This window comes from Cyprinodon tularosa, unplaced genomic scaffold, assembly GCF_016077235.1.
Source record: "Cyprinodon tularosa strain WSP-4 unplaced genomic scaffold, ASM1607723v1 ctg1097, whole genome shotgun sequence".
Classification (NCBI taxonomy): Eukaryota; Metazoa; Chordata; class Actinopteri; order Cyprinodontiformes; family Cyprinodontidae; genus Cyprinodon; species Cyprinodon tularosa.
The window spans coordinates 49,051-74,013 of NW_024037890.1; the positions used below are offsets into that span (position 1 = coordinate 49,051).

Sequence of the window (24,963 nt, forward strand, 5' to 3'; positions counted from 1 at the left end):
TATATATACATCATACACAGTGAACTGTAATGATTAGAACAGATGGACCCAGAATTCAAATCAGACAACCAGTGTGAAAGTTTAACACAGTTTATTAAAAGGAAACAGTTGAAGGTGGTGTCAGCGACTAGGGCAGGAACCTCTGGGAAGAGAGACAGAAGATTAGTGAACAGGTTATCTTTACAATGTGCATCAATCACAAACGTAATGGCCACTGTAACTTTCTCTGGAAAGAACCACAAGGTGAGGTCAGAGCTGGCCGACAGTAGCGCTGATGTTGCTGTCACTGCTCAGGAAGTCCAAGAGAATAACTCAAGCTGAGTTACGTTGATCCGTGGTCAGGCAGAGGGTCAGACCCATGATGACAATAGTAGGCAGGAGGAACAGGAGGGCAAACCAGAATCCATAGTCTGGGGCAAAGTCCAGGGTCAGAGCCATGTGACCAGGAGTCTAATGAAGCATCAGAGGGGAATCCAGGACAAGGTCAAGAAACAGTTCCAGGTTTGGCAATGGGAAGGCTGACAAACAGATCAGGTCAGGCAAACAGGCAGGAAGTCAGGAATCAGATCACCGGATTAGATTTCACCAATGGCTTGAAATAATCTGGCACTGCTGTACTGATTGTGGCTTTATCCTCTCTGGTTTTATCTTTCTTCAGGTCTACTGAAGTTTTGGTCAAGACAAGTGAGATTAATAGATAGCTGGAAATATCAGACTGTCTCAGCCCCAAAGCCCCCTTTGAGGTTTCTGCTAGAAAGTACATATTAATTATTATAAAAAGCATGAAACTTGGACAGAATTTTGGTTACAAGTATTTATTTGAGTATAAAAAATGTCACAATGACAGGTAATAATAGACAATTAGTGACAAAAGGCATAAGAATTATTGCAAAATGACTGTACAACAGAGTGCCCAAATATAAATAGGTTTGAACAAAGAAATGACACAACACAAAATTTTTGCAGATAAAAATATATATTTTAAAACAAACCATATCTGAGTTCCTTCAATTTCTTCCTCTTTGGTTGTCGTGAGACCAGGAAAGCCTCCCAGACCTTCAATTTAAATATTATGGCTTCATATGATGATACAGTTGAACCAACAGCAACCGAGACATCACCAGTCTCCTGCATAGCTTAAAATAAACCTCACCTTCTTTATCTGAGGTGTAGAACAAGCATTCTGCATGCAGCTGTAAAACACAGCATTGTGCTACGCTCTTTAAAGAAGCATTATAATTATACACAGGCTTTATGAACAAAAAATTATTCAGAAAAACTCCTTTCTTCCTTTTTCTGGAGATTGTCAGCGTATTACAAACCTCACCAGCTTTCTTCTCAGTTTAATGTCCATCTCTTTATAATTACCCTTAATTCATTACATCCAAAACATTTGACACTTTCTGTTTAGTTTCCTACAGAGAGCTGGTTAACATTTCCAGTGCTCTTAGATAAACACATTACATTTGAAAGCTCCTGAGTTTTATTCCTCCAGGAGGTGTTTGCATCTTAGCTGCTGCTTTCTGACACACATGGACCAAACATGCGCTCCAATTTTTCGCTAAAGAACCGCAGTGAAGCTTTTAAATAGATTTTTAGCTTCAATTAAGGTCAATAATGGAAAACTATGCCTCACTTGAAAATGAAATTACATATTTAAGGAGCAGTTTTCCTTTGGTTATCGTTCTCTGAAACAATGGAGGTGCTTGTATGTGTGTGACCATGCCTATCAATCAATTATCAGCAATAAATAAATTAAACAATGGAACTGCATGTTGTACCCAATGCATATTCAATTCATGCAAATATTATATATTACAATAAAGTCATTTTTTGCTGCAAAGTATCATTAAAACTGTAGCTGTTTGCAAAGTGACGATGGTGCTCACCTCCTTTTGATCGTCAGAAGTGAGCTAGACACCAAAGTCATTAAATAAAGTTTATACTTTGGATGCATCTTTGGTAAAATACAATGTCGATAGCATTTCTATACAAATATAAAAACATGAATATTTTATATTTATATATATATATATATATATATATATATATATATATATATATATATATATATATATATATATATATATATATATATAAAACAGCGCTTTAGAGAGAAAAAAGACAAAAAACAAAGCTGCTACAACTTTATGTCATGACAGTGCCTTTTTGAAATAAAGAAGTCAAGTAAATAAGATCCAGGTGCAAATTCACATCTTTAACGCCGCGCTGGAGACAGTTTAGCCAAAGCGCTCACGGCCGCAGGGTGTTATGATGCAAGGAGAGCATCCAGATCAGCGATGACAGCTGACTGTCTCCTGGCAACCGTCTTCAAGAGCCACTGAGGAAACGATGGAAAGCCGAGGTCCACCTATTCATGGAAAACAAAAAGCAGGGTTGACGGCTTCATTCATAAAAGATCATGTTTCTTTTCAAAGTCAGATTTCTGGCAAGTGTTAGATATTTCCTTTTTTTTTTAGACACAGCTTCAATGCATCCACTCGTTTGTTGTGTCTGACTCAGCAGCTACAGCTTTAAATGTAAACAGTGGCAGCAATTACATGGAGCTAATCCATGAGCCTTAGCTCAGTCAAACTAATTTCATTAATAGTGAGAGTCTTGCCAATAGTGGGCTATAAACTCAATGTGCTGTAGATCAGCACTGCAGGTCAATATTGGATCCTCTGCCTATAAAACCCAAGCTGGGCACTCTTATTTCCTGGTTTTTACTACTTTCCTACTATATCAAACCATAGTTACTTAATAATAAACCCTGTGAAAGATCAACGACTTCAAGATTAGTTCAACCTCATGTTTCCAGGATTATAGCAAATATGAGGAGAAAAAGCAGTATCACTATTTTGAACAACGATTCTACCCTATTACTCTGTGACATAGCAACCACCAATGTTTATGCCTCTTATTGGGATTTAGAGTTATAGACCAGCATAAAGTGGTGCATGATTGTGAAGGAAACACAATGCTGCTGCACATCTGATTAAGAACTTCTAGGTTAATACTTCCAAAAAAAACCTTTAACTGCGATTTCAGGTGTATTTCCACCTGGTTTCCACATCTAGAGTCTGACATTACTGTTAATTTGTGAAAAAAGCTTAAGCTTAGTCAGAGGTGATGAGTGCCTGTGAGCAGGACATTTTAATGGTGTCACCACAAATGTCCAAGTAAATTAAGCTCTGACTAGAGGAGTGGGTGGCCTGGTGGTTAGAGTAGGGCACTTGTGCTCTGAAATGGTTGCAAGTATCTGGTTTGATCCCCACAGCTTGCACTCTGGGTCCCTGAGCCGTTTCACCCCACAGAGTGATTTTTACTGGTCTTAGCTAAATATGTCCCCTAGTTTGCTAACATATTAAGTACAAGTCTGAGAACAGAGGATCTCATGCTGCCCTAAACCTGCGTACAGAAACCGCCACTGATACTGATACCATGGGAAAGTGCAAAGCTTGGGATTTAATATATAGAATTTTTTTAAGTTTTTTAATTTTTTGTGGCACTAGTGGCTCTTTTTTTTTCGACAGTAGACTGACAGTAAAGGGGGTATGAGAGAGGGGGAGAGACGTGGACCACAGGTCGGATTCGAACCCGAGTCTATCACATCAAGGCTTGAGGCGTCTGTACATGGGTCGTGCGTGCTAATCGCTGTGCCACTTGCACGTCCGAATTTAATGTATATAACAGTGTTGCCGAAGTGTTGATGTGCTTCTCAGCATCTATTTGTTCATTTTGTTTGGCTAAGTAGTGTTAAACTGGACGTTTTGCATGTATTTGGATTAAATTCCCTAGCAGATATCCTGGATCTCTCCTATGAGGTTAAATAATTATCTGAACACTTATAAAGAAACAGTACAGTACTTGTCACATTTGCCCGAAGGTTGAAGTAAATTAGGCTCCTACTTTCCTTACTTTCTGCTGTAAATGTATAGGAAAACTAGAGTTTGTCCCACATAATCCTGGAAATGGAAAGAACTTACCCATTGGTCCCTTCTTTTCTCTATTTTTTTTTTTTTAACTCTTCAGGCTTTGGAAAAGCAAATTCAGGGGTTGACGTTAAGGATTTTTACCACTTGCCCTTTGGGCAAGTGACTTTCACATTTCATTTGCCCAGAAACAATTTTTACTTGCCCAGTATAATGTTTGATAAATATAGTTCCTAATATTCATTTTTGTATATATATCAATGAAACATGTTTGTTTTTTAAATGTTTTTTGTAATTCAGTATTTTTTAAGTTTCCAGGTTCCTGGTGTGTATCTGCATGCGTCAGATAATGAACTCAAGCCTACATTAGTGTGTTAACATGCTTTTCAATCCTTCCTGCACATTCTTTTCAAACTAAACCTTGTTTTAAAGGAAAATTCCGGTTTTTAACACTTTTAGCCCATTTTCTGTAGTGTCCAGGATGAAATCGAATGATCGACACTAAAATTTTGACAATTGGTCCTGTCTCTGCTATTTGGCTCATGCAGAATCCCCCCCTGGCTGCTTCAGAATGGCTTCCATAGTGCATGTCAGATAATGTCCTTAAAACAGTGGTTCTCAAACTTTTTCTGTCATTCCCCACTTTGGACAAGGGGGAATTTTCAAGCCCCGCCTGTCCCCATCGCCCCAACACAATGCTAATGAAATATGCAACAATCTTAAAATTTTCCAATTTTATTGAAGTAACAAGTAGTATCTAAATACAAACTATCTACATCAAATAACAGCAAGCTCAAAAATAAAGAAAATAAAAATGCAGCTGTGTCAAAATTTGTATCAAGCTCAAAGATAGAAAAAATTAAAGAGCCACTCTGCAATCTGTTAATAAAAGAAAAGAAGTGAAATCCATCTGGCAATACAGGTCTATTTATCCCTGCATCAGTGGCTGCAATGAGCCTGTTTTGCATTGCACAGTTTCTCAAAACGGGGTTGCAGGCTTGATACTGCCACTCTCAAGTCATGCTCAATGTTCAGCTGAGATCTGTATTTTGTTTTCAGTGAAGCAACAGTTGAAAAGCCCATCTCACAGAGATATGATGTGGCAAAGGGAAGAAGAATGCACACAGCTCTCTGCCCGATGAGTGGATACTCCCTCTCCACTCCAAACCAGAATTCACTATTAGTCTGAGCATTAAACCTGAGCCTCAGGGTGGAGTCAGACGTCATTTCAATAAACTGGTCCTATTTATTTAAGATAAAATATTTCAAATTCAGTTATTTATGATCAACCTGCGCCGTCAATCCTGGCGCATGTGCGCTTTATTTGCAGTCTGGACGCTGAGGGTAAACATGCTGTGTCTCTGCAGCGCTGAGAGGGACTCCTGCGATAGCGGGGGAGAACGGGGTTGGGACGGAGGCGCCCCACGGCAGCACCTGCCGCTGGAGGACAAGAAAAGGAACGATACGTGCTTTCACGTAAGAGTCTCCAAAAGTCGCTAATTTGTCGCTAGTCGCTTTTTTTAAAAAGAGTCGCTGGAGGGGTCTAAAATATAGCGACAAAGTCGCTGAGTTGGCAACACTGGGGCGCGAAAGTTTATTCCGTTACAAATAATATGCCGACGTCACGTCAATCATTATTTTGGCACTTCAGATTAAATTTTTCTCATATCTAATGTTCTTTTAATTAGACTGCATGTAGGCTATTAATGATTACTTTGTGGGTTTGATTGGTCTAAAAAGCGGCAACATACAGCTATAAGGACAGTTTGCTCTCACATGTTCTACATTTATAGTCACACACACACACACACACACACACACCGGAACTTGGCGCGCCCCACCTGTCACGTCTCAATTCCCCACCAGTGGGTCGCGCCACACACTTTGAGAACCTTGGCCTTAAAACAACCTTAAACGTTCTTTTTTTTAAATATGCTACTCACCGAGTCGTCAACGCTGTTCAATGACGTTCAAAAACAAGTTTCGTAAAGAAAAAACGTTCCTGTAGTGTTTTATTTGGCATTTTGTAAATCCCATTGAGTTCTGTTGGAATAGTCAATATCCCTCCGCCACCGGAAACGGAAATGGGGCCTGTTTACGCTTAGTTGTAGTCTTTTCGCAAGGCCCAAGTGTTTCTGCTTCACTCTGTGTACTCCGACGTCGAGGTGCTAACGTCTCTGTTAAACACTTTAAAAAACTCTGAAAATGGAATACGAAAGGTGGATTCTTGAGGAGGACATATTGGACTTTGAGTTTGACGGTAGAGGATACCGTCGCCAACTAGTGGTCTGGAGTGTGCAACGCTTCAAATTCGAACGGGAAGCGGAAGTTTATAAGCGGTTGTGATGTATCGGAAAAAATAGTTCTGGGATTTACAAAATGCTAAATAAAACAAGACAGGAACGGTTTTTCTTCACGAAACTTTTTTTGGAACGTCATTGAACAGCGCTGACGACCCGGTGAGTAGCATATTTAAAAAAAAAAAGAACATTTAAGGTTGTTTTAAGGACATTATCGGACATGCACTATGGAAGCCATTCTGAAGCAGCCAGGGGGGGATTCTGCATGAGCCAAATAGCAGAGACAGGACCAATCGTCAAAATTTTGGTGTCGATCATTCGATTTCATCCTGGACACTACAGAAAATGGGCTAAAAGTGTTAAAAACCGGAATTTTCCTTTAAACTGTTGTCTGCTTGGAAAAATATAAATTGTAATGTTAAAAATCTAAAAAAAACTTGACAGGTTAAAAATGTAAGATAAATCACAAGACAGAAGTCAATGTCACAAATGAATGACTTATTTTAGAGTCACGGTATGTTTATTCAAGATAATACTATTAAAATACTGTGACTTTTCTAGAGAATCATTATACATAGTTATTTTATGCAGGGTTTCCACAGTCTTACATATTTTCAGAATTCCCTGACTTTTAACTGACTCAGGATTAGTTTTCCCTGACAAAATAAATGCAGCAACAAGACAATAATAAAAACATAACAGGTCACCAATTTAACATGTTTAGCTCTATAACATTTAAATGCACCTCTCCAATGTCTAAGAGAAAAAATTTAATGAACATTTTTTAATGTATGACCTGCATCACTGTACAGAAGACTGCCATATGATAGCGCTTTCTAGCTTGTTTGTCGTTTTGGTAACTACATCAAAATTACCGCTAGGTGGACAAAAATCACGCCATCTGGTGGAAAATCAAATGACGCGCCTTTTGCCCGGTGGGCAAATGCAATGAAATGTGTACTCTCCCAACAATAAAAACTACTTGCCCCAGGAGATCGGGCGATGGTTAACATCGAGCCCTGAAATTGGATTTTTTTTTTTTATTAAGAACCCGCTTGATGGTGAGAGAATTATACTAATATTAATTATGCTCTATTTTATGTATGTATCTCACATAAAATCCATAACCATACAGGAGGAATGAATACTTGCATGTACCAATAAATGACTAACATATCTGACCTGAAGCAAGTAGACGACTCTGGTCAGCTCCTGTTCCCCACGTATCACCGGCTGCAGGATCCAGCAGCTGGGCAGCATCTCCCCCCGGATGGCGTCAACACTGGGACGAGGCAGAGACTCCTCAAACACAGACTGCATAGCCAGGATACCTAAACCACCCTGAGTGAGAGAGAAGAAACCATCAATAAAACAGCCTGTAAAGCCCTTTTGATCAGCAGAGGGAACTCTTCCAACACCCAGAACAACAAGTTGACATGGTTTGTTCTGCAAGTACCGCCTCTGGGTCAGTGTCATTCATGCTTTCTGTTCAGTGAGCGTGAGGTGTCTGTAAAGTGCACGCTCTACCTATTGTGGAAGGAACAACTCTACAGGCTGCCACTGCTGTTGCATGGTATCTAACCTGAGGAAATTGAGTGTTTTATTTACCGTAAAGCGTGCCACTGCTTCCAGAGCTTAACTGACCTCAGCACAAAGAAGAGCAGATGTAATCATTCCGCCATTCGGGTGGAATTTGCAGCTTACCTGTTTAGACTGAGTGCTGATGCAGCAGAAGTCCCGCGGCTGGCTGAGGTGGCAGGCAGACGGATCTGTTAAAATGTAAACTGAACAAAAAACCACAGATGTATAAAATACATTAGAAGTAAATCATAATTGTTATGTTTCTAAGTTTAATTTCTGTATAAAAGAATACATTTATGACAAAAAGTTAGTTCTCGAAAATAAACCTTAGAAGTTTCTTAAAATGCTATTTATGCAACTTTTTTTTTTTCATAGTTCAAGTTAAAACCACAATGTTTAATGTATTTTATTGGGATTTTAAGGAACAGACCAACAAAAAGCTGTGCAGGGTGCTGCAGGTGGAAAAGCAAATCTGGTTTTGCGCTACAATAATCTTGTCAGTGATGAATGTGAGCGCACTGTGGGCCTAAAGACAAAATATACAAATATTATGCATATAAGAATTTCACTAAAGGTTTGGAAAAAGACATCCATACCAAGCTAAGTTCTTTTATGCCTTCAGAGACCTTATAGTGGGCTCTTTTTTGCTTTTAATTTCCTTAGTTAAGGCCTTATCACAGTTTTACAGCTAATAGATCTACGTGTGCTTCATCTAAACAGCTATTAAATTCTGTAAGAGGATGCAGGCTAGACTGGATAACGTCATGGGCTCACCCAGCTGAGTGCTGTCATCTAGTGGTCGAGTCCACACAGAGCGAATTGACTGGTTATACATGTGGCTCTTGGACGTCTGGCTGATTATGTTCCACAAAGAGTCCATTGGTCGTTCCACCTCCCCGGCCCCGAGAAATCCATGGACAGAGGGACTGGGGGAACTCTTGTAGTATGCCTGAACTCCTCGTTCCTCTCCTTGGTGACTAAATAAACACAGAGCTAAAGCATTAGCAGGTCTCAGTCAGGCTGCATGCATAAGTAAATCTTTCAGTTTACTTTACAACGGGCCTCAAAGTTTGATTGTATTTTAAAAATGGTTGATCAGAAGCAGGGGTGGAAAGTAACGAATTACATTTACTCACGTTACTGTAATTGAGTACTTTTTATAAGTGATTTGTAATTTTCTGAGTAGTTGTTGAAATATGTAATTTTTTACTTTTACTTTAGTAAATTTCAACCTAAGTAGTTTTAGTTCACTACATTTAAAACCGCCTCACGTTACTGAGTAAAAAAAAAATAATAATAATAATGGTGAAAAAATTAAATACGGCCGGAAATTTAAACCCGTGTCACAGAACCGACACATAATCGCCATAAAAAAATAGAAGAAGACTTTTGACTTTTAACAGCACTTTATTTACACAATTCAAACATATAAGCAATTGATGTAAAAACAAGTGTCAGTTAAAATCATTAAATGAGGAGCTTGTTAATAACAGTGGGATCCTGTTGCGTTTTAGTTTCATTTCTGGTATCTTTTGGGCATTTAATTTTGTGTGCATTTTGAAAACTTTAAAATAAAGTTTAAATTTCTTTATTCCTATCATGGTGTTGTCTGTTGGACAGTAGGATTGAAAATTGTTTGCACTTTATGGTACAGGTTGTGACTGTTCTTGTGCTGTGAGGAAGTATGTTCCTTAGCCCAGCTGATCTTTTGCAAGTGTGGATGTCCACTGAAATACGCCTTGAAATCCATTAAAACACCTTGTGGTCAATTCGATTCATGACTCATCCTTTTTTGCATTAAATAACTCAAAGTAACTAAGTAACTTTTACTCAAAGTACATTTTAAATGAAGTCATTTTGTACTTTTACTTGAGTACATTTTGAGATGGGTAATTTTACTTTTACTCTGAGTAAAATTTAGGCAAAGTAAAGATACATTTACTCAATTACAATTTTTTAGTACTCTTTCCACCTCTGATCAGAAGATGCTCACCTCCATCCAGCTGAGGCTTTTCCCTGGCAGAGGTTTCCCAAATCCCCCATAGAAGCAACTCGGACCTGTCGAGAAAGAATCTGTCACCAAAAGTCTGCACAAATAATCTGACCCAATGTCTTTTTTGTCTTTAAATATTACTACAAAATTAATTAACAGATGTGTTCATTTCTTAATGTATGTTCAAATGCATATGATTAAATAGGCTACATTGTGTAAAAGCATCTCTCATTTGGTGCAAACAAAATTATTCCAACACAGCCTGAATGGTCTGGGCTATTTTGATTTAATAGCTTTTAAAGGGTTCATTCTTATTTTCCTGACAAATAAAACCCCCAAACATCAAGTAGATGTTTTGAATCCTGTGACTTTATTAGCTTTGATCCAAACCTCAGAGGCAGAAGCACAGTTTGAAAACACATGACACACTCAGCAGTAGGATTTTTTTAAGGCACCAGATGTGACTTTAATTAAAATATTCTCTAGATGTCCTCACACCCATTAAAGTTCATTTAATCCACTGATTCTAAAATGTATTACTTTTTGATTTATTACTTATACGTACTTGTTTCCCAGATTTTCTTAAAGTTTAAACTGGTTTATTATAAAACTCTTCTTTCTTTTTTTTCCCTGTTCCTTGTAATTTGACCATGGCGTATTATTTGACCCTCCTTAAATAGTTGTCGGGTCTTATCTGGAAGCTTCCAGTCTAGTACTGGGCCATTTCACTGCATTTTTATTTTGTATCTTAAAAACTAATCGTGAAAGTTTAGATCAATATTAAAGGTATACTGGATGATTTTCGCAGATTTTCACATGCACAACCATGTACCCGCTCCTGAGAGGGAACGCCTATTAATGTGTGTGAGAGCGTGCACGACCCCATTTCTCCTTTTGCACACGAGAGTTACCTCCCCTCTCGCACACCAATAAGAAAACGGATTGAAATATGAATGAAAAGGCAACTTCTAACCATATTCTTAATGTTTTCATATTTCTTATGCATGTATGCCCTAAAATTGAGAGTTTTAGTGGACAGATAAATGCAGAGAAATTCCTGACTGCCTACAAACACCTCCCCTGTCGCGGGAGCGTGCATCGGCCTAAACTCTTGCATATTGATGAGAAAATGGATTAAAATACCAATGAAAAAGGCTAGTCAGGGTTCCTACAGCATAAGGCAAGTTAAATTCAAGACTTTTTAATGCCTTTTGAAATAAAAATTTACAAGAAACACAAGAAAAACCTGCTTGCGACAACTTTACCCAAAGGTTTATTTGAACATAAACCATTGCAACAATGTTTCAAATTTTGAAAAGCTTCCCATACAGGAAGAAAGCTAAAAGCACACAAATGACAGATATATTATAACAATTATTTAACTGAATTCACAAACTTTGTTTTAGCAGGGAACAAAACAAATCAGTTTTAAAGCCACAACATAACCAGTGCTAAGTCTTTTTTGCAGCTATTTTCCTTTGTATCGTTTTCTTAGTATGTTTGATTTGGTGATAAATGGAGGCGTTGCAGAGACAAGGGTGGAACTAAACTGAGAAATACCGGCTGTTTCTCGGTAACTCGATTTTGACGCTTTGTGTTTTGCGCTTCGCATGTGCGACTCCACTGCCTTAAAGCTACAGTGTGTAATAATTATAGGGATATACAGTCAGAAATGTAATATATTATACATAACTATGTTATTTATCATCATCTACGAGCTCAGCCTCTTAACCTTAATATTTGCGTTGCCTTAGAATTTGTTATTTATAATTACATAGGAGCGGGTCTCGCAGCTATGGATGCAGACATCTTTGCGCTACGGCAGCGCAGAGCCAACAAACTAGCGATTGCGAGATCGCCAAAACGTCACAACGATGTAGAAAAAATAACGGGTATATTAATTATCTTAAGTCTACATGAAATCTATACCCTACACAGACTAATGAAATACTATCTGTAAAATTATCTATGTAAACAAACCTCATCACTTGAGAAGGTAGGTGATGCGGACGTCGTGGAAGACATTTTGTCCCGTAACGCTCGCCGTACTGTTGGGGGGGAGAAGCGGTGGGGGGGAGATGTTCATGTTGCTGCAGTCTGCAGTCTGACCACTAGATGTCGCTAAAAGTTACACACTGTAGCTTTAATTCCCATCGTTTCGAGTTTGAATCGCTTCTTGCACATAATCCACTGAGCCTCATGTATGTTCCCTGGTTTTAGCCATGGAGGAAACTCTTGGCTGGAGACAATTTTCGTTACATTTACACTTGCTCATATTTTCCAGACAAAAAGTTAACGGTCCATCTCCCAAATGTCCCGGCCGCAACAACGCTTTTATTGGTTCCGCTATCGGGACGGAACCAGTAATGGCGGGCCGTTTTTTTTTCTTTTTTTTTTTTATAAAAAAAATTGATATAGAATGATGTTGTTGGCAAAAGAGGGAAATGCAACCACTAAGCAGAGAATATATTTATCGGACACTGACTGTAACACATCAACTAAAACTTGCCTCCATACGTAGTAAAAATTGTATTCATCCGAATTTATCTGTCCCCCAAAGCTGTTAATTTTAGACCATCCATGCATATGAAATATGAAAACATTAAAAATATGATTAAAAGTTCCTTTTTCGTTCATATGTCGATCAATGTCCTTATCTGTGTACGAGAGGGGAGGTCATTGTCTGCAGCCAGATATAGGGTTAGGTAAAAAATGGAAATGAGCACGTAGGACGGCATTACATAAATATATCACCAGAATGATTGACAGTTAGGAGGACCACTTATTTTGATGATCCACTCGTAAAAAGAACATCCCCCACTATATCTTTAAATAGGGACTATTGGAAGAAGTGAAATCTGACTCTAATTGCTTAATGCATCCAGTACAATTTTTACACACAATCATTCCTCTATCAGTTTTCAGTCAGTAAATTCTGTAGCTCAGTAAATTAGAATCTCTGTTTGAGGGGAAAAAACGTAGACACATTTGGAAAGTAAAACAAATTCAACAGTAGCAAAGGTTCTATTTTGTAGGCTTCTAAGAAGCTCAGAAAAATATTTTATTTTTTAAAATATATATTACTTTAAAAATTACCATCAGATCGGATTCTTTATAAAGAAATTGTGATGTACAGTATCGTATAAGCAGAAAAAAAATGTAAACAAATCAAAATATATTTTCTTTTAACTACCTCAGCCAGAGCCTGGCTGATGAGGGTGGAAGTGATGTCATGGTACGCTGTAGATATGGAAGAGGCAGAGCCAAAGGAGGCGGCGCGCTGCCGTACAGGAACAGGCGGCGACGGAGAAGAAGTCATCAATGGCTCAAAGCTGCTAACGGGCAGCTCAAGCCGTACATCTGATAAAACACAATCATAGCAAAGAGGAATTTAAGACGAGAAAACGTAGGAGAAAATGAAAATACAACCCAGGCTAAATCTGTCTGGAGAGAACGTAGTTACCCTGAGCTGACAGCCATGTTTTCTTTGATTTCACAGTCTGAAAACCACAGACAGGAGGACGTGTCCTAAGCCTCAGTCCCTCGCCTTGGACCCCAACAATCTGTCAACAGAAAAAAAAAAAAAAAAAACATGTCCCAGTTTTAAATGTTAAAGTAAAAAAATACAACAATTAGGATCCACAACTTCTAAAAAGGATTCTGTGCAACCTGTTGATTGAACAGCGGCCTGTTGAAAGGCTGTGGTTGAGTGGTGTTGCCGCTGTTGTATCCAGACGTTGGTCCAGAGGACAGACTCAGACTGGAGCCGGTGCACAAAGTGCTGTTGCTGATCATTGTCCGATGCTTCAGGTCGTCCTGAGAAAATCCAGCAAACATTTTACGGTTCTCATGAATCCCACAAAATCTGACAAACATCGATTCAATTTATCATCAAAGTTTTAACAATCTGCTTCAGTCTAAATCAAACAATTTGGACAGATGGGCTTTGCAGGATTATGGTAAGAAACCAAAAAAGTATGAAATCACAATTTAAATGTGATCATTAGTATAGAGATAAATGTTATTATCCACAGAAAAGCTTCCTGAGGCTGCCAACATTACTAAAGGAATCTTTGGCTGCTGTGTTCAGCTAATGACCACACTGTCATATTACACCAGGAGGACGTTAATTATGATCCTGCCAGTCAGGACATGAAAACTGACCTTTATTCCCTGGGAGAGAGTCTGCCTCTGTATCCTCTGTTTCTCCAGCTCGGTCCTCTCTCTCAGCCGCTCCCGCGCCTTAGCGATCTCCGTCCTGGCCTCCTCTCGGGCTCGGCTATAGTCCCGCAGCAGCTGCTCAATGTCAGGTGGATGCTGTCCCTCTCTTCTTAGGGGATCTGGAAAACTGTCACACAGATGATTTTCTTAAAAACTAATTCCATTTTCTCTAGATGCATTACTTAAAGCTATATAAGTTAACTTAAAAACAGATGTGCTCATCTCAACAGACAAATTAAAGTTATTCTATTAAGGCTTTAAAGTGCACACCTTGTGCTGTCTACGACTTCTCGGCGCTGTAGTTGGTGGTCTGCCTTGCTGCTGCTGCATGTGGGTATGGCTTCTCGTGGAGGGGGATGTTTGCCGGGGCTCAGACTGCGAGCTCTTCGATAAGTCTGGAGGTGCTCCTCCCTCTCCCGCCTTAAAGCATCAATGCTCCGGCGGTGCCTGAGAGGATCAGGAAATTAAAGTGCTTTAAGGATAAAGAACATGTCTGAGCTGAATCTGCAGCACAGATTTTACCGCGTTCCCTAAATGTGTGGGTGGATGTAAGTGGTGCAGGATGTCACTCATCAAAACAAGAGTCTTTGTCTAGCCTACTTTTGATCAAGACATTTTTCTGATGAGCTGGGAGTCAGAATGGAGAATTTGTATTTTATAAATTGCAGCACATTCTATTAGCATATCACATAATGGTTATAACACAGTGGAGCCAAGAGTAATGTTTTAGTTCACTAATTGGAGAAGTTTTCCAACCTGGAACTTTCTCCCCTCTTATCAGAAAGAACACAAAGTACTGTAATGCATTTTATAAGATCAAAAGAGAATGAACAATGGTTTGCAAATTTATTTGGAAACAATAGTCTGAGTCATGCATTTGCACTTAGGCTCTAGTATTGTTCTTGCTGGAGAAAATCATCCCAAAAGCATGATGCTGCCACATTTAACAGTAGAAAAAAGTTCATGTTGGCATGCAGAGTTTCCAAATAGGGACAGCTAAATTGATCTTATAAATGCTTAATTCTAATCCCTGATATTTCTGCCATTTTCCTGGACATTTGAACATATGTGCGGGCTCCATTATTAATTTAGTTTACTCTAAATTTAAATTTGTATTCAGGTGTATCAAACCTTTCAGATTGAAATTACTGTTTAAAACCATTATTATTTCACTTCACCTTCATAACGTCTATTAAAAGTGAATGAATAAACCGGTCCATGCAGCATGAATACCTTACGAGTTCACCGTAAGTCATTGCTCTCTACCTAAACGGGTGTTTCTTGGTCCTCACCTGTCATACAGCTGTTGTTTGGTTGCAGATGAAGTCAGCGGCTGCAGCTCCTCTTTGGACCTTGGGGACAGCATCTTTAACAGCGCGTCCGTCTCTCCCAGCCCATAATGCAGCTTCGCCTCCGTCAGCTCCACGGTCAGAGGTGTCAGGCTCGTACTGAGGCTGACAGTGGCCATCACCCGCTCTCTTTCCTCCCGCAGCTTCTGTATCTCTAGCGATCTTCTGTCGCTGTGTGCCTCCAGGTTTGAATCCATGCTCTCCATCTTGTCCCATTCAGCATAGCCTCTGTAGTCTTTGGTAGGCGTCGTTTTTGTCATTTTGTTTGAGCGTTGTGATTGTCCATTCTGACTGACGCCTGACCAGTTGGTGAACTTGTTGTGCAAGGGCAGGTCGCCTGGGACTCTATGATGATCGTCCCAAGGAGAGACAGTTGAGGCGACTTCGGTGTTCACAAGAACTTCTGTGCTGCACTCGCTCTGTGCCAGAGATACCATGTCATCCTCTTTCAAATGGTTCCTACTGTCACTAGAAGGTATTGGACGCTCTGTGTCAATGCAGAAATCTGTCGAAGTACCTGTATAGTCATATTCTTGCTGCCCAGGCACATGAGCTTCTCTAAAAGTACGGAAAATGTGACTGGGCCACTCTAAGCTAGCCCCATGAATGTCTCCTTCCTTGTAGCTCATGTTTCTCTTCTCAAGGTCTGTGTACGTACCCAGTGATGATCTAAGGCTTGAGGAACTCTTGCCTAAGTCATGCGGAATCGAACTACTGCTTTCACTGAGCCTCTTAAGTGATATTGTTTCTGGCTTAGTGGGAAAATAATCTAAATCCTGTGTAGTAGTCTTAGCAGAGGAAAGCGCATCCTCCTTGGAGGGATGGCCTGTTTGTGGATTTTTATGTTTTAGCTGACAATGGATTGAGTGTTTTCTTCTCAGCCTTGAATCTGATCTTGTTCCTGTGGGAAAAATGGGAGATGACGCACGGTCTGTAAAAGTTGGATGTTCTTTGAAAAAAGCAGGATTGCTGGTGACTGACGTCCCTTGGAAGCACTTTCTTGACGATTTGGAGGTGACGGCTATGTTTCGGTGGCCCAGTTCCTCGATAGAGCTGTGCTTTGACGGCTGGGAGAAAGCAGATTTCATGTGCGTTTGACAGCCGGCTGCAGTCTTTGTGCATGACGATCTGAGAGGATCATCATCTGACTGGGAAGCAGCAGAGGCGTTGAAGCTCAGATCCAGCATTGACTTACTTCCGTTAGCATGTTTCTCAACCATTCTGTGCAAACTCTTGTCTTCAGGACTGATCACCTTCACTACCACCTTCACTTCATAGGTTTTAGACCGCTCTCTAACTGCTTCATTAATGACAGCTTTAGGTTTTGTTGATGCTACCAGCTCCTCCGTCTGGATTCCAACATCAGAAGCGGTTTGAGTTGAGCTATTTTTTTTGCTACATCCATTTAGATGGCTGTACGATAAGTTAGACTGTGAAGTATTGATACTCCTAGGACTGGATTTGCTAACTTCACCCGTCCTCATCCCCTGGACATCATCCAACAGGTCTGAAGTGCTGTGGATGAGCTTAGAGAGGTGAGCTGACATGGTTTCCATACTCGCCCACGTTGGGGATTTTTTAATATCCACTTTGTTCCTCTGGGATAAAGGAACGTCAGTGTTGCTTCTTTTGTGGCGATCCTTCCTCTTTAGAACAGCAATACTGATTGCGTTGACTCTAGGCTCTGTTTGAGTACCATGATCACTCATCCTTCTCCTCTGCACCTGCATTTGGCCTGGATTTGACTCTTGTTCAGATGAATAAACCAGCATGATTTCATCCACCTGACTTGAATTAACACCGGAACCAGTAACCGGCGCTTTCTGACAGGCAGCGAGTTGTTCGCCATTTCTTTCCCTATAATCCTCGATGCTGCTGAGTGTACTGGAGAGCCCCTTATTGGTGGCGTACGTGCTGAGGTGGGAGTTAAAAGGAGAGTTTTGCCCGTTCAAATCGTTATCAGCACTGGAGCATCTAACCATACGTTTCTCAGAGGTGTTCAGGAGAGGGGATTTACAGGAAAGGTCCGCAGCGCTCCCAAACACTGGGGTCTTATAGCAGTGTTGGTTTGAATCGCTGTGTTGCCATTGGTGAACAAAGGGGTTGATGTCACTCGATGCAAAATGGATAGGAGAGTCCTGGCAGTGTGATTTATGTTGCTTAGCATTTTGGCAACTAAATTCTGCATCCTTCCTCTGGGATGCTGTGTGAGGAGTTAAAGAGTGCTTTGCTGGGATAAAAAGTCTGTTAAATTGTTTACTTTCATCAGGATTCTCCTGGAAGATTTCCATCTTACATTTGCTTGTAGATCCCAACTTGCAATGATACCTCTGTCTCCCTTCCCTCTCCTCATCATCCTCATCTGATGACTTCAGAGAACAGTCAGAAGAAGAAGGGCGAGTTTTGACATCACACTTTCTGAGCCTCTTTGTCTTGATTTTTTTCTTCTTAAGAGCTAGGCCACCTGATGGGTTTACAGCTGCCTCTTTGGACAAGACAAAAGATTCGGCCTGTGTTATAGTGATATCTTCAGCAGGAGAAATACTTTTGGAGTTTGACTCCTGCACATGTATTTTATCATTTTGGTAGAAACGGACAGCCTCTAACCCTTTATCCGTTTTTGTTAAACTGAGGTCTGTGATGTTTATTTGATGGCCTTCATTGAAGTGGCTCTGGGAATTTGGACGTCCGTCCTTTGAATTCATTCTGACAACAGAGGCTGTGTTCTCTGCATAAATTAGCCGAGAAGGGGGCTGATCCTGTGCTGCAATAGGTTTGCCTCCCGCCTTGGGGCCGAGTTCAACATTTTCTCCAAGGACAGTAGAAAATGTCATCTGGTTACAGATGTGTTTGTCAGATTTTACCTGATGTGTTAAGCTTTCTGCTGCAGATATACCAGCGTTGGATGGGATTACCTGAATAATCTGTGGCGGGTTTTGCTGGGATGAATAACTGTAAGTCTTTGCAGCGTCACGTATGAGATTAATATTGACGTTGTCTGATTCAGGAGGGCAGCGGTTCTCATTGTAACTTGAAGAGGAAGCTGTTTCATGCATATATCTCCGAGGCTGCAGATTTGAGTGCTGAGCTTTAAGTTCAGGAATGAGATCGGCATCAAAATCCTGAATCAGAATCTGAACAGGGGAGGATGTTACTTTGCATGTAGCTTCATCAGTTATTTTTCGAGCGAGGGAGTTTTTCCCCTTTGGGTTTTCTACGCATTTGAGGCCAGTACTCTGATCTACAGGCGAATGGGATTCCAAATGCTCCTTTGTGACTAATGTATGCACGTCTGCACAGATTTTTCCGTCTTTCATGTCAGTTTTCCTCTCATCTCTCAGCTGGTCATCTTTCCATCTACTTTCATTACAATCCAAGCTAAAATGACCCGGAGATGACAAAGAACCCAGACTGTGACTTTTGCTGATCCCTCCTGGTGATTCCATGTGCTCTTTTATCACTTCAGAGATTCTTAGATCAATGGCACTGCAAATTGCTTCTGACCTGCACATGTGCTTTGTTTTCTCTTGACGTTTCCTGTCGCTTTGAGTGTCGCGTTTAACCCTTTCTAAAGCTTCAACATTTCTACTTACTCTTACATCTGCTGTTTTTATAACTTTGTTATCGCTAACAGTTCTGTCACAGTGCAATATCTGCTCAGACTTTAGAATCGGGCCGCTTGGCTCGAGGTCAGTGCTCTGATGATCAGAAAGTGGCGATGAATCTGAAACAGCTGATGCTCGCCTGTCGCTGCCATCAACACAGAAAGACAGAAATCCTTGGCTTTCAATCTCCCCTTTGGAGTCCCTGCTGTTTTCAGCGTCGCTGTCGGACCAAACACCGTCCGAGCCGTCACCTGGTGCAGAGAAAGTTTCCAACTCCTCGCTGTCGCTCCTTTTAGGAATTTTCAAGCAGCCCATAAAAGCGGTCTGATGGTCTTTGTTCCTCTTCCTGGAATTTTTAAAGGCCAATTTAACAACTTCCTGCTGGGGAGCAATGAACAGCAGCTCGTTGCTTTTGGTTTCCTCCCATTTAACTGAACCGCCTTCTGCGCTGCTAAAATTATTCGGCTGCAAATCTCGACAATTTTTAGCTTCTTTGCTAAGAGGCTGAAGCAGACTGAAAGGATCAGGTGTTTGGTTCAGCCCTGCTAATGATGGAAAAGCTGAGCCACATGCTGCAGGGAAACCAACCACTGCCTCTGCTACATCTGATTCTGATTGGAGAATGTCTTTCTGTGACATGTAATCAGTTTGTTTCAAAGGAAGCACAGAATCTCGAGGTGCATTAAAGGATCTTGTGTTAATTTGCTCAAAGTGATCCATCGGGAAGCTATCACGGTTATTTGATGTCAAGATACCTTCTGAGGCTGCAATACTTTCAGACTCTCTTGTCCCTTCAGGGCACTGATCGAGCTCTGAACTATTTAAAACCTCCGAGCTTAAATGTCTGCAGTGACTCTGTGGGGTTGGCGGATTCCCACTAACCCGACTCAGACTGCTGCTGTTATTGTCCGCATTAAAGAGCATAACTTTTCTTGGTAGAGGCAGAGAATCAAAGCTCTGGCTTTCTGTCACATCTGCAGAGGACCAAACTTCAGTGAGACCCAGCAGGTTTTTTGGCTCTCTCCCACCACAGCTGCTGGTCAAAGTGGTCTGCAACTTCCTGAAATCATCTATTAATTTGTGCACGCCGTTAGCTGCTGAAGACGTCTCACCCTGGGACTTCCTGCTTTCATCAGACAAAAATATCTCAGCTGATGTTCCGATGGATTTCAGAGACCGGCACATTACTCTGCTGGGTTCTACTGTTTCACAGCTCTGCAAAGATAGAGGTCTAGAATCTATTACTTGTGAGTGAGATGAAACCGCTGCTTGTTTGCGTCTTTTGACCGTGGAGAATTTTCTGCTCTCTAAATTTAAGGAATCTCTGGACATGTTACTGTCATTGCTTTCTGCTTCACTCAGAGCCAGATCTTCCTGTGTCAAATGCTCAGCTAGAGCTGCTGCGTAGGCAGAGGACAGAGAGTCAACAGAGAAAAGGCTATCGCAGTCTGACGTTCCTTCGCCGCCTTCCTCCTGCTCTTTGAGTCGTCCAAAAAGTCCTTCATGTCCTTCTGCACCTCCATTCCTCCTGTTTAGCAGCGCCTCGGTGCTATGCCAGCGTCTGTGTCTGTGGATCTCAAACAGATCTCTCTGGTCAAGCTCCTCACATGACATGGTCTGTTTGATGGAACCTACATTCTGATGACTTAAAGAATCCTTCAGGCTCTTCTTTCTCCTCCAAGGAAATTTACCAGCAATCCTTCCCAGAGGCCTAAGAATTCGTCGGCCTTTAACAGCCGAGGATGGTTTTTTAAAAACCTTTGAAAGAGCAGTTTTTATCCTTGGTCCAACAGAATGAGACAATGATCTGCTGATCATTTTAACTCCATCTCTATCTGCAGGGAAACATCCTTTTCCTTCCTGAAAACAGCTTTTGTCAAATAAGCCTTTCTCTGTTTTAGATATTTGTAGATTTTCTTTGCACACAGGGAGCGGTACAGTTCTGACAGGTGATTTCAGTAAAGCTACTGATTTCTTATCAAATCTGTTCTTAAACAGTACATCTCGGTTTGGCAGCAGAGGTTTCCGTCCCAGCTGCCCCAAACATGGCTGAGGCTTTGGTTCTGTAGCTGTTTCTCTGATGTTTACTGTATTCTGATTTTGTCCAGTGAAGATAGACCCAGAACAACTTTGGGTTCTTCCCCGAGGAAGACATTCCTCTGAAACCCACTTTCTGCCGCTACTGGAATCAGACATGGTTGATGAATTTAATGATTGTTCCACAGACTTGTTTCTCTTGAGGAAGTGCCTATTGATGGAAGAAAATGAGAACAAAGATTTAAGATAGATGCATTGTAAAACAAGGAAATAAAAAAATCAACATACCCACCGAAAGATTGGTGTGCGCTGAGGGTAGAGCCGAGACAGCAGATCTAGTGAAAAAGAGTGTCTTCGTGTTACAGATGAATCTTCCTCTAGCTTTGAGGGAGATCCCATCTCCGGAGAGGGTGGGCTGTCAGGTCCTGGGGGAAGCTTACTTTCCAGCTGCTGTAACTTCCTCTTAGCATCCAGCAGGTGGCGCTTGTTGGAGATTTTCTGCAGCTGATAGTGCAGTTTTCTCCGTCTGATGCGTCCCTCGGCGCGGCAAAGCGCATGATGCTTTAGTAATTCATCCTGCACCGTTTTCTTCCTGACCCTCATCACCTTGGACGGAAACTCCATGTTGGTATTTTTCTGACCAATGGACGTCTCATTTGTAAGCTTTTCCAGAAGAGGAGCGGGGAGCAGGTCTGTTTGAACAGCAGAGTCTTGATTTCGCCTCTCATCTGGTGATTTCAGTGTCTCATGCATAATCCACTGTTGCACTATTGTGAAAGAAATAATATTGATCAGCTCTAAAAATCAGAAACAGTGCCATGCAAAAACATTTACACCTGGACTTACACATGGATTAACATCAATAATTACAAAAACACGTAGAAAAGAATAATTCCATCCAAATTATCTCTGCGGAGGAGCTGCAAGGATCCTTAGCTCTAGTGGAATAATCTGCTCACAGCCAAACTATGAAATAGTGATGCTTTACTAATCCAGCTTTAAAACAAGAGTAGGAAGAAAACCATTCCTCAAATAAATCAGTAAGGCTTGCAGTTAAAGAGATCTCTGCAAACATAGGAAGGAGCTAGCTTTTGGCCTACAAGCAAAATTTGAGTGTCAAAAAAAACTAAACACTGCAGATCGCCCTGAAAACATCCTCCTTCTATAGAGGAATATGACAGCAGCATGTTGGTGTGACTGCTTTTCACCAACACGACAGCAAAGCTGAAAACAAACGTAGGTTTATACAGGGCACTGCTGGAAGCAAACCTGTCTGTGCTAAGAAAAGCTACACATCTGCATCAGAGGTTTATTTTCTAGCAGAACCACAAAAAACACCAGTACAAAAAGTCTGAGCTGCAGTGGAACAGTTGAGACCAAAGCATCTTCATGGCCGAGTCAAAGTCCTGAGACACACTGAGGATCTGTGGAAAGGCTGCCGTTTATTCCTTACCCAATCGGACAGAGCTTCTCTTTGCAAATAAATAAATAACCCTAACCCTCCAGCTGTGACTGCTTTAAATATTGATTCATCTCTATTTTCACTTTAGCTGTACAATGATATCATGTTTTTATCGTTCCATCACATTAAATTCCAACACACTAAGATTTATGGCTTCCGATTAATTAAATCTTCGACAGCTCAATGGTATGAACACTGTTTGAAGCACTATAAAAAAAAGGGCAGACATGTTTTTTTTTATACTTTCAACTTTGTATTGGCTTAAGAAATGATATTTATATATGAAATATATAACAGTAGTAAAATCCTTACTCTCAGAGTACTGCTGGTGGAGCTGAGCCTGCTCCCTTTCCAGCTCCCCTTCTGCCCTTCTCTGCTCAGCCTGAATCTCCCGTCGCAAACTCTCCACATAGCGCTTCTGCTCCTCTACACGTCCCCTCGCTGTAAGCTCCTCACACGGATCCAGCTTTAATTCTTTGACACTACAAAACAGAATCAGGACACAAGAAATGAGAAAAGAAAGAACAATATTTTACTTTACAGATTTGACACAAAGGATAGAACATGGTTCTCGGATTGTGTCGAGGGTTTGAACTAAAAGCTGCCGTCAGCAGTAACTAAGCAACTCCTGAGGCTGAACTGTAAACAGCAACCAGAGACAGGTTGATATGTTTGGGCTGATGAAACCAACCCAACAGGAGCACGAAAGATTGGCCTATTTGTGCAATCTAAGTGCTGAAATAACAGTTATTAATTTATGTTTGGGGATGATACTCACTCATTGTCAGGAGTAGGGAGACAAAAGTCAGCATAGGTGCATGTCATAATGCCTTCACTGACCTAAAGAAAACAGCAAAAAGAAAAGCTGCTTTAATTAAAAAGACTGTATGAGCTAGATTTTCATATTGTTTGCAGCTTATCACAAAGGAGATGTCAACGCTTAGGGGAGCAGTGCCTACCCGTCTTCGCTCCCGAAGGATTGCTGCCTCTGCCGGGTGGTTGAAGCGGAATTTATGCACTCCTCCCAAGGTAATCACAGTCCCTAGAGAGGCAAAGAGGTATTCTTTATAACATGCTGCGCTCAGCTTGATGCAATGTGTGGATGCAAGCTAAGGACACAGATGTGGATGTCTGCTGCAGGTTCTGGGTGTTTGCATGCTCTTTCCTCCACATGATGTCCTTAGAAGCTGACGTGTTATCATGATAATGTTTACAGGGATAATTTTACATTACTTCCCATCTTATATTCAGTTCTATAACATAACTGTTATCACTACGGCAGTTAAAAATACACAACGTCCCATGTGGACACAGACATTGCGATCAAACATTTTCTAAAGGACAGAAACTGACCTTGAGCCAGTCTACAGGGTTCAGTGACCTCTCTGTCGTTGAGCAGGCAGACGCAGCCCGGCAGCGGTCGGAGTGTTACCACCCCACCGTGGTTTTCAATCTCACAGCGCGAGCTGCCTTGAACGACTACAAACAGGAATCGGAGATGGCTTCATACATTAGAGATAGAAAGCCGTGCTTATTTCTGCAAGGCTCCACAAAATCAGCACTCAGTGCAAACATATAAGATCGAGATAACTGAACGTGTTGGATCAAAAATGAGAAGCGAATATGTTATTTGCTATTTGGGTAATTTGTACATTTTAAGAGTGTTACTTTGTCTATGTATCTTAACAAAAATGTACCTATATGTGGTTCTTCAAAATGCTCCTGTGGTCCAATGCGGGTAATTCCTTCCTGTAAAAAAAAACAAATTAACATGAGAAGCAGTTTCTTTAAAAAGGCAAAAAAAACTGGGGAGAAAAAAAAACAAAGTTTAATGCATGCAATTGCATGTGTTGTATATGGCAACTACTGACCTAAATATAATCTTCAATATTGTTTTAGGAATAACTACACCCATAAACAGTAATTCTCAATAGAGATATTCTTATTTTGATATATGCAGTAATATCTTTTGTAATAGTCTCATTTAATAATGTATTATGAATATTTTACACATTTTTTGCCATTGGCAAACACAGACCCTAATTTACAGTATTTTATGGGGATTATATGTAATATTCTAACTCTGCATTAGCTCTATCTCTATTTAAATTTCCTTTAACTTTCACATTGAATCTCAACAGCTGTAATGAAAAAAACATCTGCACAGCATATTTGGAATCTGACATTTCTTTACTTTTTTTTCTAGGATATTCACTCCACCAATGACACATTGCTTTCTAAACAGAGCTGTTACACTGTTGTGTGGCTGGCAAGAGGACTGAGAAAATAACTGCCTTACCAGGAGGTGTATTCCATTTTAATCTTACACTGAATTGTTTACTTTTTTGTTTTATCAAAAACCTTAAGAGATTTTTCCAGTATGATTTCAAAACCACATGAGCTTCCAGGCCTTATCTTATCACGTGCATGAAATAGTATAGTTGTCAACCCTGAGGATATGCTTGTCAATGTCAGAATCT

General features: G+C 40.6%; 1 protein-coding gene across 1 annotated transcript; it reads right to left on the minus strand.

Moving 5' to 3' along the window:
• Positions 1-2,098: 2,098 nt before the first annotated feature.
• Positions 2,099-24,912, minus strand: stard9 (StAR-related lipid transfer (START) domain containing 9). Its single transcript, XM_038294233.1, has 18 exons — positions 24,907-24,912; positions 24,181-24,232; positions 23,837-23,962; positions 23,443-23,525; positions 23,262-23,323; positions 22,796-22,965; positions 21,314-21,788; positions 15,323-21,232; positions 14,301-14,477; positions 13,974-14,157; positions 13,479-13,625; positions 13,273-13,372; positions 13,003-13,169; positions 9,810-9,874; positions 8,591-8,793; positions 7,940-8,019; positions 7,418-7,576; positions 2,099-2,371 (listed from the first exon to the last, which is right to left on the minus strand). The coding sequence occupies exons 1-18, from the start codon at positions 24,910-24,912 to the stop codon at positions 2,270-2,272; spliced, it is 8,268 nt and encodes a 2,755-aa protein (XP_038150161.1). The 3' UTR covers positions 2,099-2,269.
• Between the last annotated feature and the right edge of the window lie 51 nt (positions 24,913-24,963).

Excerpts from the sequence above, each read along its gene's own strand:
- stard9 (XM_038294233.1), bottom strand. Across the intron at positions 13,170-13,272 it reads AACATGGCTGTCAGCTCAGG|ATGTACGGCTTGAGCTGCCC; the intron begins GTAACTACGTTC and ends GTGTTTTATCAG. Across the intron at positions 7,577-7,939 it reads TCAGCACTCAGTCTAAACAG|GGTGGTTTAGGTATCCTGGC; the intron begins GTAAGCTGCAAA and ends TCTCTCACTCAG.